Source organism: Thalassophryne amazonica, chromosome 1, assembly GCF_902500255.1.
Source record: "Thalassophryne amazonica chromosome 1, fThaAma1.1, whole genome shotgun sequence".
NCBI classification, from domain to species: domain Eukaryota; kingdom Metazoa; phylum Chordata; class Actinopteri; order Batrachoidiformes; family Batrachoididae; genus Thalassophryne; species Thalassophryne amazonica.
In genome coordinates this window covers 36,275,840-36,291,308 of record NC_047103.1, presented here as the reverse complement: position 1 = coordinate 36,291,308, position 15,469 = coordinate 36,275,840, and the positions used below count along the sequence as shown (strand labels likewise).

General features: G+C 41.6%; 1 protein-coding gene across 5 annotated transcripts in view; it reads right to left on the bottom strand.

The window, feature by feature from the left end:
- zgc:112982 (uncharacterized protein LOC503771 homolog) overlaps window positions 1-14,757 on the bottom strand; it is a 36,331-nt gene extending 21,574 nt beyond the window's left edge. For 2 of the 5 annotated variants that reach the window (XM_034167938.1, XM_034167958.1), the window contains exons 1-5: window positions 14,569-14,757; window positions 6,854-6,897; window positions 6,027-6,641; window positions 4,873-5,661; window positions 834-1,003 (exon numbers count right to left, since the gene is read on the bottom strand). In XM_034167938.1, coding sequence (XP_034023829.1) covers window positions 834-1,003; window positions 4,873-5,661; window positions 6,027-6,641; window positions 6,854-6,888 — 1,609 coding nt within the window. In that variant the 5' untranslated portion in view covers window positions 6,889-6,897; window positions 14,569-14,757. Of the gene's footprint in view, window positions 1-833; window positions 1,004-4,872; window positions 5,662-6,026; window positions 6,642-6,853; window positions 6,898-12,004; window positions 12,109-14,568 lie in introns of those variants that run through there. The other 3 variants (XM_034167944.1, XM_034167953.1, XM_034167966.1) reach the window with 3 other exon arrangements.
- Between the last annotated feature and the right edge of the window lie 712 nt (window positions 14,758-15,469).

Below are 15,469 nucleotides of genomic sequence, written 5' to 3'. Positions count from 1 at the left end.
CCTTCCTCTCCTGTCATATTGTAAAAGTTTTTGCAGTGCGTATGCTAATTACATTTTGATCATGGATCAAATACATACGTACACAAGTAAGACCAACTTTACAACATGGAGTTGGGAAAAAAAAAAAAAAAGACACTCAAACAACCTGCAATTCATGGAGGAAAACTGCACATTCCACTGGTTTGGAGGTTGATGATTGTATAAAGAAGCGGAGCTCATTGACGGAAAAATTAATCCAGAAGATATTGTTCCTGCTGTAAATTGCATTAAGATACCCATCAATGTGATAGAGAATTTTAAAAGGGTCACAGGCACACGGACATTATTGCATGGCCACGGAGTTACAGAGCTGCAGAAGCATAAATCAGGCTTTAGGATTTTGAGGAATCACTTTGCAGCGGATTTGGAAAAAACGAGTGACTCACACAAATGTAATTTTTTTTTTAAATGCACATAATGCCCAGAGCTTATTCATGGCAGGCATTTATTTATTTCAGACAAAGTTTTGACCTGGCCATTAAATGAGGCAGGCCCTATTCAGGGTCAGGTGTTTCATCAAAGAAAGTTAATTGGTGCTGGGGATTCCCATAGATGGTTTGGCGCCTGCTGACTGTAGCTAATCCGTTACATACATATAGCGAAGTTTGTCCATCTTATACATATAGCGGATTTAAATTATAACGGACAAAATTCTCTGGTCCACCTCAATCCATTATACGTACTTTACTGTTCAAGGAAATCTTGATTTGTATACCTTCGTTCTGACACCTTACAACATTCATAGTTTAACTAAATTCTTTGACTTGACAGTTCACCATATTTACTATGCTGACCTTTGACCTGGTGCACCAGTGTTATTATTTCCTGTGCAAATGTCCCAGTGTGTGTGGGGGTCTCGTGGTACGTTCCAGAGTGCTGCAACATGGGCAGGAAGTCCAGACGTTGGCGACCAACATTGACCAGGTCTAAAGAGAGCTGCCTGTCTGAGGAGTAACAAAGCTGACTGCAGAGGAGAAACAGAAGAGTTAAAAACCAAAGCTATTAAGACCTTAACTAACCACAGTAGCCTGATTTCCTTGCCCCATATAAAGTCTACCAGCTACTGCGATAAGAATTCAAAACAGTTTAAAGAGATGCTGCTAATGCAAAACATTTGGTAAATGATTAATTATTTGCATTAGATAAACAGTAACTGCTGGAAAATGTTGCATAACCTTACTGGCAATCAGGCGCCTTTAAAACAGCTGAGGAAAAAATACTCGTATGCTGCCTAACCTGCTACATTATCTTAACACAGAAACTTCTGGAGAGTTTTTCTAAGTCACTTGATTGTCTACAAACAAAAACTGAATTTTTGTACATCCATTTACTGGATTAGTTTTAGGGACATAAGAAAAGTTACTCATGATGCAATTATGCAAAAGTTTTTTTTAAACTTATTATTACACATTTTTGTATTGCACACATCTAGGTGGCATTAAAAGCAGGTAACATATTTACCTTACCCAGCAAACTTACCTCAGACAAAAAAAAAAAAAAAAAAAAAACTTAATCTTGATTGTTTTGTAGCAACTGCATCACATCTGCCAATTAAAAATACCTATGTATGCAGAATAATACAAATTTATGTTTTATGGATGTGATTAATGTAAAAGAGGACTAGATCATCTCATTTGATATAAGACTGAGTTAAACGTTGGGTGAACGCTCACACTTTTATTCTTGCTTGATGCACGAGAGCTTCAATATTCTTGAGGTCAGTAACTCAGATACTTCAGCTGGTGTCAGTTGTTTACTGACTCAGTCCATCATTCTTTATGGCGCATTGCAGAGTGCTTGCTGTCAACATTCAAAGGCCACCCTGTCTCCTGCAGAAGGTCTTTAACAGATGTTTCCACTTCTTTGAGGGATCCTATTTACATTTTGGCCATCAAGTGTCGAGTGGTCTCAAACCTCGGAAGATGACAGACTTCACTTTCTCCTTTTATGAAAAATGAAGGGACTCACAGTTGTGCATTTAATGTCTCCTTTGGACAGCAGTGATGCTGCTTGTGTATTAATAGGCCCTAATGATGGCCATCAACTGCAGTGATGACAATTTCCATTTTAACAGCATGCATGCATGCATGCATGCTGCTACGTCATTGGCTGTAAGCAAAAATCACATTCATTCGAATTTCTCATGTTGGCATGTTGGATCATCTTGATGTTCTGTCCTCCATGTTCTGCTCCAGTTTCTGGTTAAATTTTGGCTGAAGTGTGTAGCTTCAGTATTTAATTTCCTGGTACCAGCACTGGTTGTGCATCCATTTCTTTGCATGGCCACTGATTCATTAACAGCATTTAAAAGAAACTGAAGGTAGAAAACAGGCGAATGCAATTAAACAGTTTAGCCTCATGGGCTTCTTTGCCAGCTATTGTAGCACTCCAGGGTGAATCCAAAATTATAGTCTTGATTAATCAATCAGCCGTTGTGGCAAAATGGCCACTTACAGGTTTCCTTTCATTGTCCTGATGTCTATTTCTTGGGAGGACACAATCCAAATCCATTCCCATAATATGTTTGTATCAAATCAAACTTTGCATGAAGACTCATCAGTAATATCTTCACAAAGCATTTGAGAGCTCACAAGTTGGTTTGGACCTTCTAAAAGCAACACACACACACTACTCCTGTGTGCTAGCTTTTTGATTGAGCCAACATGTTTGTCTCCTTTTCTTTCCACTGCTTCAACAAGCATCAAACAGAAGCAAGTTTTTAATTTTCAACTTGCATAATCATCTTAATGAATTATGACATCCATCCACATGAGCAGGATTACTGAAGTACACCTGCATAGTCTGCAAAAGTCACCATATTCAAGCAAACATTTCCATATGTGAAAGGATGTCCCCTTCTTAATTTCTCCAGTGGCTCTTCCTTTTGTTTGGTCCTTTGGAATTATAAGGCAATGTTCATGGAATGCTTTCAACTCAAAATCTTTATTTTCAGTGACCACTGCCTCTAACTGTATTACCGTGGCTCAGCTTCTTTGTTTGCTCCCTCAGTTTCAGTGGTAAGAACTGCAGTATTTTCCCTTCATGACTGCTTCAGGCAACAGCACAACTTCCGTGCCTCGAAATGAGCCAGGGGACCATAAAGTCACAGCAGTGGTAATCAGCACAGCCAGAAGAATCTTCAGAACATGTTTTAGGTATATAGAGATCAAAGTCATCCAGCTCTGAAAATAATTCGGGATATCCACAATCAACCGTAGGTTGTGTTCTATTTACGAATCAAGTAAAACGTCTCCAAAAAATAACATCTTTGCCAGATACCACAGTACTGAGACGAGCCAAAGACATCTGAATGACAGGTGGTATTCGGCGCAAGTGCCTTCTTTTAGAAAAAGATCTGTTCCTGGTTTACATTCTTCTCCATCAACAGTAGGCCAAGACGCATTTTGGAAGGGAAGGAACTTCAACCAACAAGCTTGCTCTGTGTAAATATCAATGTGCTCTGCAGACAGATGAAAATCTTCATGTTAACTCAGCAGTTAGATTTAGGTTAATGCTTCTTATGGCCTTCTCTGGAAAAATAACAGCAGATGTTTTGTATTTTAGGAGATCAAGCTATGGTTTAGAGATCCAGACAGACACCTTCAAGTGTGCAACAATTCACCAAAAACTACCAGATCCTCTTCTGATATTTATTCCGACAGTCTCTGACTTCCAACTTTGTCAAAAAGGGCAATAATCCTTCAATCCATTCATTTTCTAAACACGCTTATTCCAGTTAAGGGTCATGGGATGGTCATTGAGTGAGAGGCAGGATATATCCTGGACAGGTTGCCAGCCCACGGCACAGCCGACACATATAGACAAATTCATTCACACTCACACCTACGGTCAATTTACAGTCACCAATTCACCTCACTTGCATGTCCTTGGAAGTGGCAGGAAGTCAGAGCACCTGGACGAAACCCACACAGACATAGAGAGAACATGCAAACTTCACATAGAAAGGACAAGGTAGGAACTAAATCCTGGACCTTTCCACTGTGAGGCAACAGTTCTAACCACTAAGCCACCATTCAGGTCCATCTACAATATTCTTCTGATTCACACTTCTCAGCCTTCCGTGTCCCATGAATTGATTGTATCTTGTCCAGCAGTTGCCAATGATTACCTGGAGATGTGGATCAGTGGATTCAAGGTCACTTGAATTGTTCTTTGTAGCCAGTGACCAGTTCCCTCCATTTCATCACTGCACAAACAGTCTGGCAACAGTAACATGTGCACCACAAATGTGATCATTGTCGTTTTGTCATAATTCCTGTTAGATTTCTCCATAAGCCTCTGCCTAGCCAGAGTCTTCTTTTGAGAAGAATGATGCAACTAAAGCTCTTATTTATACAAGAGGAAGAAGTTACATCCAAATGAGCAATCTGCTGTGAAAAGGTGATGTCAAATTTATCAGCAAAGTACTTCATCAATGGCCAGCGTTCTTCAGTAATGCATATATTCAGCTGAGATGCACTTGTGCAGAGTGTTTCCTGGGCGTCTTCCATTCTTCCAAAAGAGATTACGTCTCAACCATGGTTATTTCAACAGTTCTGCAAGAACTGGTACTCAACAACAGCCGATTCATTCAACAGATGTGGTTAGCATTGGGACCTCGGCATCTCCACCATAATGCACATTGGTTTGGAATCCTGGCAACATCTGAACAAACTTCAACCATGTGCAGTTAGCCACCTCACGTCTCCACTTTGTTCATTTCTATCCTCTTCCTGGTGCAGCTTTTCATAAGCTAAGAAAAAAACAAAACAAAACAAAAAAAAAAAAAACCTGAACTTTCAACCCTCACCCATGACATTTTATATACTTTACCTGTTTTGCATCACGGGCCGGCTCATGTCTACTTTGATGGTTAGTGTTTCTTTTGTTACAACAGTCATGTCATTTGCTTGCTGAGGATGCCATCCACGCACCCTCTGACGGGGCATTTTAGGATCCAAGTCACCCTTCAGCAACTGTCGGTCTTGACTTCCAGGCCTGTCATGTGACCACTTTTGAAATCCTCCTGCCTCTGTCCAGTCTGGCACCACATTGACAGAATCTTTGTAAAAATCTTCTGCTCTTTCCTGTATTTGCTGCTCATGGGGATGATTGGGATATCCCTTGTGGGTCTGCTGGGAGCTGGAATGGCTCCTAGATGGGCCAGTTCCAGTCCTTCCATCATAATTAGCCCTCCTTTTTGGGTGAGGACCGTCCCTCCTGTAGTTTGTGAGATGAGATAGGGGGTGAGATCGGTCAGTTTGCTGAAGGTTTGTCCTACCTCGATGCACAGGGCTCCCCCTATTTTCATATGCGGCAGCTCTCCTGTTATCATGAGAAGAATGTGGTCTTGCACCTTCCTGATCATCCATCCTGCCATCTGACCTCCTGAAGTGGTGTTCTTTTAAGGGGTCAATTGGAAAGGGACTCCTATTTTGTCCAAAGCCAGAGCTGCGACCACTGCGATCATCAAATTGTTGACACTGTGGCTGTCCTCCCACATTTCTGTCATGGTCATATTCATAGACAGACGGTCCTGAATGTTCCGGAGTGCCATCTCCAAACGCATCTCTAGGTCTTTCCTGAGAGTCACGTTCCTCAAAATCAGCTTCTATTCCGTACCTGTGATGGCACAAGAGGTAGTGACGTTTCAGCAATGATTTATCCAACTGTCACTTCTTCACCTGTTTAAGTTGCTAGTTAAAGGTTTTCTTTGACTAGGCAGTTATAAATATATGATTTATCTGCTACCACAACAATGTAATTCTCTAATTACCATAACTGAAACTAAATTGTATTTAAAATTATGGTCAAAACAAAAATGTTTACAAGGTAAGAGGTTTGAAAATAATAATAAAAAAATAACAAGCATGTTTATGTGACATAAAAAAAACTTTTCTCCATGGGAAATAAGAGGGGAATCTTCTGCATTCCTCGTCTCCATTTTCCCTGCAATAGTGCTTCAAATCTTTTTGCTTAAAATTTACCGAATAGGAGATCCATCATCCATTTTTCTTCTGTGCCTTTTTACAGGATAATTCCTCTGCCGCTGTGAATTGTCTCTTCTTCCATTTCTGTTTAGATCCTGCTCATCCCTCCTTCCTCTGTCTCTACCCGATATGCTTCTTTGGTCATCCAACATTGGCCTGGGACTGAGATCTTTTGACCTCCCTCGATCTCTGCCCTTGTTCTCTCTCCTCCAGTCCATCTCAGACACTATCTGTGGGTGGTCTGTAAGTGACTGAGGCATGGATGGAAGCCTTTCCCTGGCTACCCTCGGCGGCGAGTGGGGTGATCTTCCTCGGTTTTCAAAATGCTGGAAGCGGTCTCTCATCCCTTCTTCGTATCCCATCATATCACGAAAAGGTGGTGTCCTCCTGCGGTACAAATCTTCTGGGACTGGATGGCTTTGGTGGCCAAAATGGCGACCATCTGAAAAAGAAGGAGATCTTCGGAGGCCCTCTGGGTAGATATCCCTATACTCTTCGTGATCTACTCTGGGTTGGTGGCTCCTGTCCAGCAGCATGTCATGTTCTGCCAGCCTTGTGTAAGGATGACTGTCAGATTGGTCACAAGGGAGTGGCTGTCTCCTGGGACTCCTACTGGAAAAGTAAAACTATACATTAGGAGGGGGGAATACATTACCAAAACTATCCTTTAAATTATAAATTGCTACAAATAAAGAGCTGAAAGTTGCTTGATTAAATATGAACATTTTGATAATGTAAATACTGGAAATCCAGATGTTTTATAGTATTAAAGTTTGTACAAATGTTGTAGCGTGCTCTTACACTAGAATAATATTACACTTTACCTGTAATTTGGTGATCCTGACCTCTGTTGTGGCATTTCCCCAAACTAGAAGAAACAGAGGCTTTTGTTACAAATGCAATAACCTTGCCCACATATTAAATTTAATAATCACTGTTTGTGTGGTATTTTCCATATCAACCAGATTTTTGTTCTCATTTGGGTTGTAGTTTGAATCATGACTTAAAAAGTTTGGATCTGACTGATTTATTAACATCAGAAATTTAAAAAGTAAATTGTGACAGATCTAATTAAGCTCCTAACGGTACAGCATAAGCACGCACCTGAAAACAGAAAATGTGCCAAAACAAAATGTGCCAACACAATAATATACATAAATACTGTAATCGTTATTTACAACAGCCATCAAGACTGGCCATGCATGTATTGTTGGCCCATACACTGATGAAAAAAGCCCATTGTTTTTAATGAGTGGGCCTTTGACCTACTGACATTTTTACCCAGGAACATCCCTGTTCTCTCTTTACATGGCACCTCTTAGACAGATATTATGCTTTACTGTTACGCTGATCACTCAGCTTTACTTGACAATTAATGCAAATAATTTCTCACAAAATAGGATTTTAGAGGATTGTCTAGAAAGGTGGATTGCCTGAAAAGATGCTGCAGTGATGACAGTGCCTTTTTGAAAAGTTCAGGGATTTTCAAGTTAAAAGCACTTGGAGCGGTGGACAAAAAAAACAAAAGGAGTCCACACTGAAAGAAAGATGCTATGTGCGGGAATATTTCTGAGGGGGCACGAATTGATATTTGGAAAATTTGTGATTTGGTGTTATAGCATTAAAGGTCTTCAGATGGTTCAAAATAATAATGGCAGAGTTCTAACAAAGAAAGTTTGACCATATTACCCCACTTTTGGCCTCCTTTCTTTGGCTTCCTGTACACACAAGGTTAGATTTAAAGGTTCTGTCATTAACATACCAAATCCTACATGGACTAGTGCCTCCTTACCTGAAAGAACTAAAACCAAATGCAACAGACCTACTCTCTGTTCTCAGGTTGCAGGATTACTGTGTGTTCCAACAACCCAGTCTCACGGATTGTCATGATTCAGCAGCACGAAATATACATTAATCTATTGGTTCGTCATATTGTCACAAAAAGTGCAAAATTCTGTCATGGCAGCATGAATTCATTCTAATTCATTCTGTGATGACTGCATGTAATTATAAGTACAGTGGGGGGGGGGTCCAGGATGTTTATGGTTAGGGTTAGGAGAAGGAGCAGGGTTACATTATGGTTAGGGTTGGGGTTGGAGTACTAGGATTAGTAATAGTGAGTTAAAAAAAAATCCTGTCATGAAAATTCGAATCATCTTGTGACGGGAGGACAAAAAAAAAAAGTGAGACTGGGATGGTTCCAACAGTAAAAGTAATAGTCAGCAAGACATCTGCTTTTAGTTTATTTTGAATAGTCTGCTCATGAGATAAAATGGTCTGACTCTGTGGACTTTCTTGAATCCAGATTAAAGTCTCATCTGCACTTGCTAACTTACATTTGACATATTTAGCTGTATTGAATAGTTTTCTCTTTACAACTTAACTTATTGCAATTACACTTGGAGAAAGGACTATGTTGCCAGTAAACATGTTGGCACGTCGGCTATTAGTTCACTGTTGTAAGTTGGTGTTACTGTGAACTGTTCACACTGGTTAAATGACTGATTTTTGCTCTGCCCGAGGTCAAGTTGCTGATGGGAGTCGGTGTGAAGCACCTTGGGGTGACTTATGTTGTGATTTGGTGCTGTATTCTATACCATTGTACAACCCCTGGCAATAATTATGGAATCACCGGCCTCGGAGGATGTTCATTCAGTTGTTTAATTTTGTAGAAAAAAAAGCACATCACAGACATGACACAAAACTAAAGTCATTTCAAATGGCAACTTTCTGGCTTTAAGAAACACTGTAAGAAATCAAGAAAAAAAACAAAATTGTGGCAGTCAGTAACGGTTACTTTTTTAGACCAAGCAGAGGGAAAAAAATATGGACTCAATTCTGAGGAATAAATTATGGAATCACCCTGTAAATTTTCATCCCCAAAACTAACACCTGCATCAAATCAGATCTGCAGGTTAGTCTGCATCTAAAAAGGAGTGATCACACCTTGGAGAGCTGTTGCACCAAGTGGACTGACATGAAACATGGCTCCAACACGAGAGATGTCAATTGAAACAAAGGAGAGGATTATCAAACTCTTAAAAGAGGGTAAATCATCACGCAATGTTGCAAAAGATGTTGGTTGTTCACAGTCAGCTGTGTCTAAACTCTGGACCAAATACAAACAACATGGGAAGGTTGTTAAAGGCAAACATACTGGTAGACCAAGGAAGGCATCAAAGCGTCAAGACAGAAAACTTAAAGCAATATGTCTCAAAAATCGAAAATGCACAACAAAACAAATAAACGAATGGGAGGAAACTGGAGTCAATGTCTGTGACTGAACTGTAAGAAACCCCCTAAAGGACATGGGATTTACATACAGAAAAGCTAAATGAAAGCCATCATTAACACCTAAACAGAAAAAAACAAGGTTACAATGGGCTAAGGAAAAGCAATCGTAGGCTGTGGATGACTGGACGAAAGTCATATTCAGTGATGAATCTCGAATCTGCATTGGGCAAGGTGATGATGCTGGAACTTTTGTTTGGTGCCGTTCCAATGAGATTTATAAAGATGACTGCCTGAAGAGAACATGTAAATTTCCACAGTCATTGATGATATGGGGCTGCATGTCAGGTAAAGGCACTGGGGAGATGGCTGTCATTACATCATCAATAAATGCACAAGTCCATCCATCCATCCATCCATTTTCTTCCGCTTATCCAGAGTCGGGTCGCAGGAGCAGCAGCTCAAGCAAAGCCACCCAGACCTCCCGATCCACACACACCTCCCCCAGTTCCTCCGGGGGAACCCCAAGGCGTTCCTAAGCCAGCCAAGAGATGTAGTCCCTCCAGTGTGTCCTGGGTCTTCCCCAGGGCCTCCTCCCAATGGGACGTGCCCGGAACACTTCTCAAAGCAAGGCGTCCAGGGAGCATCCGGAAAAGATGCCCGAGCCACCTCAACTGACTCCTTTAGATGTGGAGGAGCAGCGGCTCAACTCCGAGCTCCTCCCGATGACCGAGCTCCTCACCCTATCTCTAAGGGAGCACCCAGCCACCCTGCGGAGGAAACTCATCTCGGTCGCTTGTACTCGCGATCTCGTTCTTTTGGTCATGAGCCAAATCTCATGACCATAGGTGAGGACTCAGCTCTCTCTCCACCACTACGGTCCGACACAGCGACCGCATCACTGCAGATGCTGCACCGATCCGTCTATCGATCTCACGCTCCATCTGTCCCTCACTCGTGAACAAGACCCAGAGATACTTAAACTCCTCCACTTGAGGCAAGGACACTCCACCGACCTGAAGAGGGCAAAGCACCTTTTTCCGGTCGAGAACCATGGCCTCGGATTGGGAGGTGCCGATTTTCATCCCGGACGCTTCACACTCGGCTGCAAACCGCCCCAGTGCACGCTGAAGGTCCTGATTTGACGAAGCCAACAGAACCACATCGTCCGCAAACTGCAGAAACGAGATTCTGTGGTTCCCAAACCAGACCCCCTCTACACCCTGGCTGTGCCTAGAAATTCTGTCCATAAAAATAATGAACAGAACCGGTGACAAAGGGCAGCCCTGGCGGAGGCCAATGTGCACTGGAAACAGGTCTGACTTACTACCGGCAATGCGAACCAAGCTCCTGCTGCGCTCATACAGGGACCGGATAGCCCTTAGCAAAGAATGCATTATCATCTTGAAATCATTTTTCAAGATGATAATGCATCTTGCCATAGAGCAAAAACTGTGAAAACATTCCTTGCAAAAAGACACAGAGTCAATGTCATGGCCTGCAAATAGTCCAGATCTTAATCCAATTGAAAATCTTTGGTGGAAGTTGAAGAAAATGGTCCATGACAAGGCTCCAACCTGCAAAGCTGATCTGGCAACAGCAATCAGAGAAAGTTGGAGCCAGATTGAGGAAGAGTACTGTTTGTCACTCATTAAGTCCATGCCTCAGAGACTGCAAGCTGTTATAAAAGCCAGAGGTGGTGCAACAAAATACTAGTGATGTGTTGGAGCGTTCTTTTGTTTTTCATGATTCCATAATTTTTTCCTCAGAATTGAGTGATTCCATATTTTTTTCCCTCCGCTTGGTCTAAAAAAAGTAACTGTTACTGACTGCCACAATTTTTTTTCCTGATTTCTTATAGTGTTTCTTAAAGCCAGAAAGTTGCCAATTGAAGTGACTTTAGTTTTGTGTCATGTCTGTGATCTGCTTTTTTTCTACAAAATTAAACAACTGAATGAACATCCTCCGAGGCCGGTGATTCCATAATTTTTGCCAGGGGCTGTATTCCATTTGTCCTGTAAAAATTCTCATTTGTGCGCTTAAAGCTTTTTTTAATAGCCTTGGAGCAAAGACACTTCAGAAACCTTTGTTCCTCATTAAAAATGCATAAATGAATCTATTTTTAGTCTTTTATTTCATATGCTTTAACACTTAAGTTAACAAATTTCCATAGATAAGTTAGAAATTTTCAATCTCAATTTTATTACAGACAAATTTGCTATATTTTACAAACCAACTCAGTTTAGCATTTACACAAACAAGGTTTTAAGCAAATTCTAAACTCTTCCCATGAACAGCTTAACTCGGCACACAAATTGAGCACATGAAATTATGCAATGATCATATTTTAAATAGAGGACTGGCGATTAACTATTTCACAGGCTGATGATGCGTTTGCAGCACGTTAGCTTTTCCATCTTATTTTCATTTTATTTACCTGCAATGATTTTATAACTACTGGAGGGGTCACTACTGAGAGACCAACACAGTGTCAATACAGTGCCGACAGTTTGTGTAGTGTGTCAATACACTCCTTGAGGTATCATCGTCCCACTGATCATCATACCGATCACAGCTTAGGCCTATGTTTTTACATGCATGACATCAACCTGCATGAAGCTGGCTTCACATGCCATTCAAATATTAAAAGAGCACTGTTTTTCGTGTGCTTGTCTGTGCTGCTAAAATAATTTACTTAACTGTTAGCCTACACCCTACATTTTAGATCTCCGTGTGCCACCTGCCTGCGTAGTGGGTTAAGCGGTCGACGCACGACGGTCACCGCCGTTGGGGTTGCCTGCAGCCCCCTGCAGACTCCACCTCCCTGCTGAGCTGCCCTCCTGAGAGCACCGAGAGCAAAAAAAACCAACACCTTTCGGCAGACACGGCGACCGGCTGAATGTAAGCATATTAAATATTTAATATTCCATAAACATGTAAAATTTGCTTGATTTAACCCGCTGCTGATAAAACACTCAAACATGAAGCTGCGAGAAATGTGGTATTTGATGACATCGAGTAACACCCCCGGAGGCCTTCTATTGAAATAAATGTGAAAAACAGAATTTTTAGTGTGAAATCAGTGGGGTTTTTTGTGGATTTTGACAGTGAATGGTTAAAATATGTGTTTTAGGAGGATGTACTCAGACGACTATTGATGTTTATTAGGTGGACAGATTTTCCAAAGATAATACTTTGAAGAGGAATGTGGGAGGTTTATTTATTTATTTTAAGACCTCTGGGACCGACTGCAGAAGTGAAGCCCTGCACAGCATGCGAATGGTCTTCAAAACACAGATCTAACCACAGAGTCTATTCTTTCCATTCGTGGACACAGATGGAGTGACTTTCCTACAGTTAAAGCGCCGGTCACAACCCACCATGCGTTTTTTCGCCGTACATTTTCTGCGGATGCCACGGCCACTACGTTTTTGTGAAAATGTACGGAGACAGTAGCAAGAGGAGGGAGGGAGTACGTTCAACGCACGTCTCTAGGAGCGTAACGATAAAGAGAGTTGACAATAAAGCACTGTGTCTGTGTGTGTGTGTGTGTGTGGTCGGCTTTTCTTTTTTATGAGTGGGACCGGAGCGGCAGGTGTTTTTCGGCGTCGGCGATGCATGAGCATGTCCAGCCTGCAGCGGTCAGTTGTACAAGTGTTTACTTGCCTCGAAAAGTTACAGCTGGACAAAAAGTTACAGACTGAAGCTGTGGAGTGTCTGTGTTGCTGAAGTTTGAAAATAAAGTCCAAGTTCAAGTGAGAAGCTGCGTCGTGCATGCAAGTCTGTCGGCCTCCATAGTATGTGGTGAGTGCCGTAATCTGTACTGCCTACGTACGGATTTGGTTAATTCAATAGTAATTGAATGAAAATGTGCTGGTATGAATCCGTACTGAGGCAGTACTCACAACGTGCGTCATCTGTACTGCTGGTGAATCCGCAGCCTGACCGCAGCGAAAGTTCTGCACGCACTAAAACCTCTACGGCATGTCTGCATGTGTCTGCGTGCTCCTAAATTCGTACTGAGGCAGTACTTTTGAACGTACGGATCTCCAAATTTAGCCCACGTTTTTGCAAGTAGACTGCACGCACGTGCAAGTACGGCGGGTTGTGACCACGGCTTAATAGTCCCTGTCATTAGATCATGATTATGGATCAAATGGCTGTCAATCTGTTGTGTATTTTTCCAGAGGCACTCTGACTTAACCGCAGTGAAGTTAGTTTTAAGTTGGCTATTCGACAGATATTCGCTCCGGTTTACCCTGTTCTTTGCTCTGATTAAACCTCTATCGAATATCCAACTTAAAACTAATTTTGCTGCGGTTCTGACTTATTTTTTTAATCAGCCTTAAAAGGACTGGCACATTAAAGAGTTGAAAGTAATGATTTATAATCTGGTACATAATTTTTAAAGATAGTGTTTAAAAAGTGGGCAGAGGTGGTGGCCAAGTGGTTAGTGCGCTTGATAAGCAAGCTCAGCATCACCAGTACACACGCGCGGCGCGCGCTTCCGGTCGGCGGCTATCGGAACAAAGCCATGTGCGCAGCTGTCAGTGCTTGAGCCAGTATTGGGAAACATTTATTATGCTTACTTTTGATGAAAAATGCCGCACGCAGTAGTGAGCGATATTACGTTGATTATGCGTCCGCCTTCAAGCACATGCATTTGTTTGTCCCGATGCCTTCCCATCAAACCCCCGCGCGCCCGAGATGCTAAAAACGCTTATTCAGTGCAGAAAGTTCCTGGTTCAAATCCCACCCTTGCCACATTTTCCCATGCAAAATGGAGTTGCCTAAGGAAGGGTATCCGGCGTAAAACTTGTGCCAAATCAACATGCACTCCGACTGTATGCCAGCGTTGCCAAGCGTGTGGATGGTAGTGCCCGGATGTGCGACCGACAGAGCTGAAAGAACTTCACACGCAACCCGATCACAACTAAAATTGTTCCAATCATGCAAAACAAATCGAAATATGTTTTTTGACAGCTGTTGATTGCATTTCTGATATATACGTCTGTAGCAGTTGAACATTATAATGTTTGAGTTTTTATCTCTCAAAATGACCCCACACAACTTTCGTAAAGGAAAATGTCGCTAGCTGAGGGACGCTTCATCGTGCTAATGTTTACGCTTAACATACTACATAACTTCGCCCTTTTTGTAAATTTACGGCACTGATTTCCCTAAATCCTGGGATGTGATTTGAACACGTATTCAAAAGAAGACGAGGTATCTTGTAACAAAACGGACTGTTAGCAGTCTGATGCTACGGCTAGTTAGCAGTTGGGCTGTCGTAGTGTAGTTATCTTACCGTCGTCCACGTCACGCAACACGCTAACGCGGCTAACTAAATCCAGGATAAACACAACAAAACACCATACAATATACCGCAATACAATTTACCAAGTAACTATAATTACAATATGCGTCTGATAGCTACATATATATGCCGCGCTTCCTCTAAGGTCAAAAAATTGCTAGCTTGCGAGTCGCAACTAATCATCAGGAAGAGCGCACAATCAATTTCCGACTGGGTTTTCACAATAAAGGTATGGAAGACGTCAAACAGTAAAAGGGGTTTTATTTTGCAAAATAATACAACCCCTGGCAAAAATTATGGAATCACCGGCCAGACATGACACAAAACTAAAAAGTCATTTCAAATGGCAATTGTCTGGCTTTAAGAAACACTATAAGAAATCAAGAAAAAAAATTGTGGCAGTCAGTAACGGTTACTTTTTTACACCAAGCAGAGGGAAAAAATATGGAATCACTCAATTCTGAGGAAAAAATTATGGAATCACCCTGTAAATTTTCATCCCCAAAACTAACACCTGCATCAAATCATATCTGCTCCTTAGTCTGCATCTAAAAAGGAGTGATCACACCTTGGAGAGCTGTTGCACCAGGTGGACTGACATGAATCATGGCTCCAACAAGAGAGATGTCAATTGAAACAAAGGAGAGGATTATCAAACTCTTAAAAGAGGGTAAATCATCATGCAATGTTGCAAAAGATGTTGGTTGTTCACAGTTAGCTGTGTCTAAACTCTGGACCAAATACAAACAACATGGGAAGGTTGTTAAAGGCAAACATACTGGTAGACCAAGGAAGACATCAAAGCGTCAAGACAGAAAACTTAAAGCAATATGTCTCAAAAATCGAAAATGCACAACAAAACGAATGAGAAACGAATGGGAGGAAACTGGAG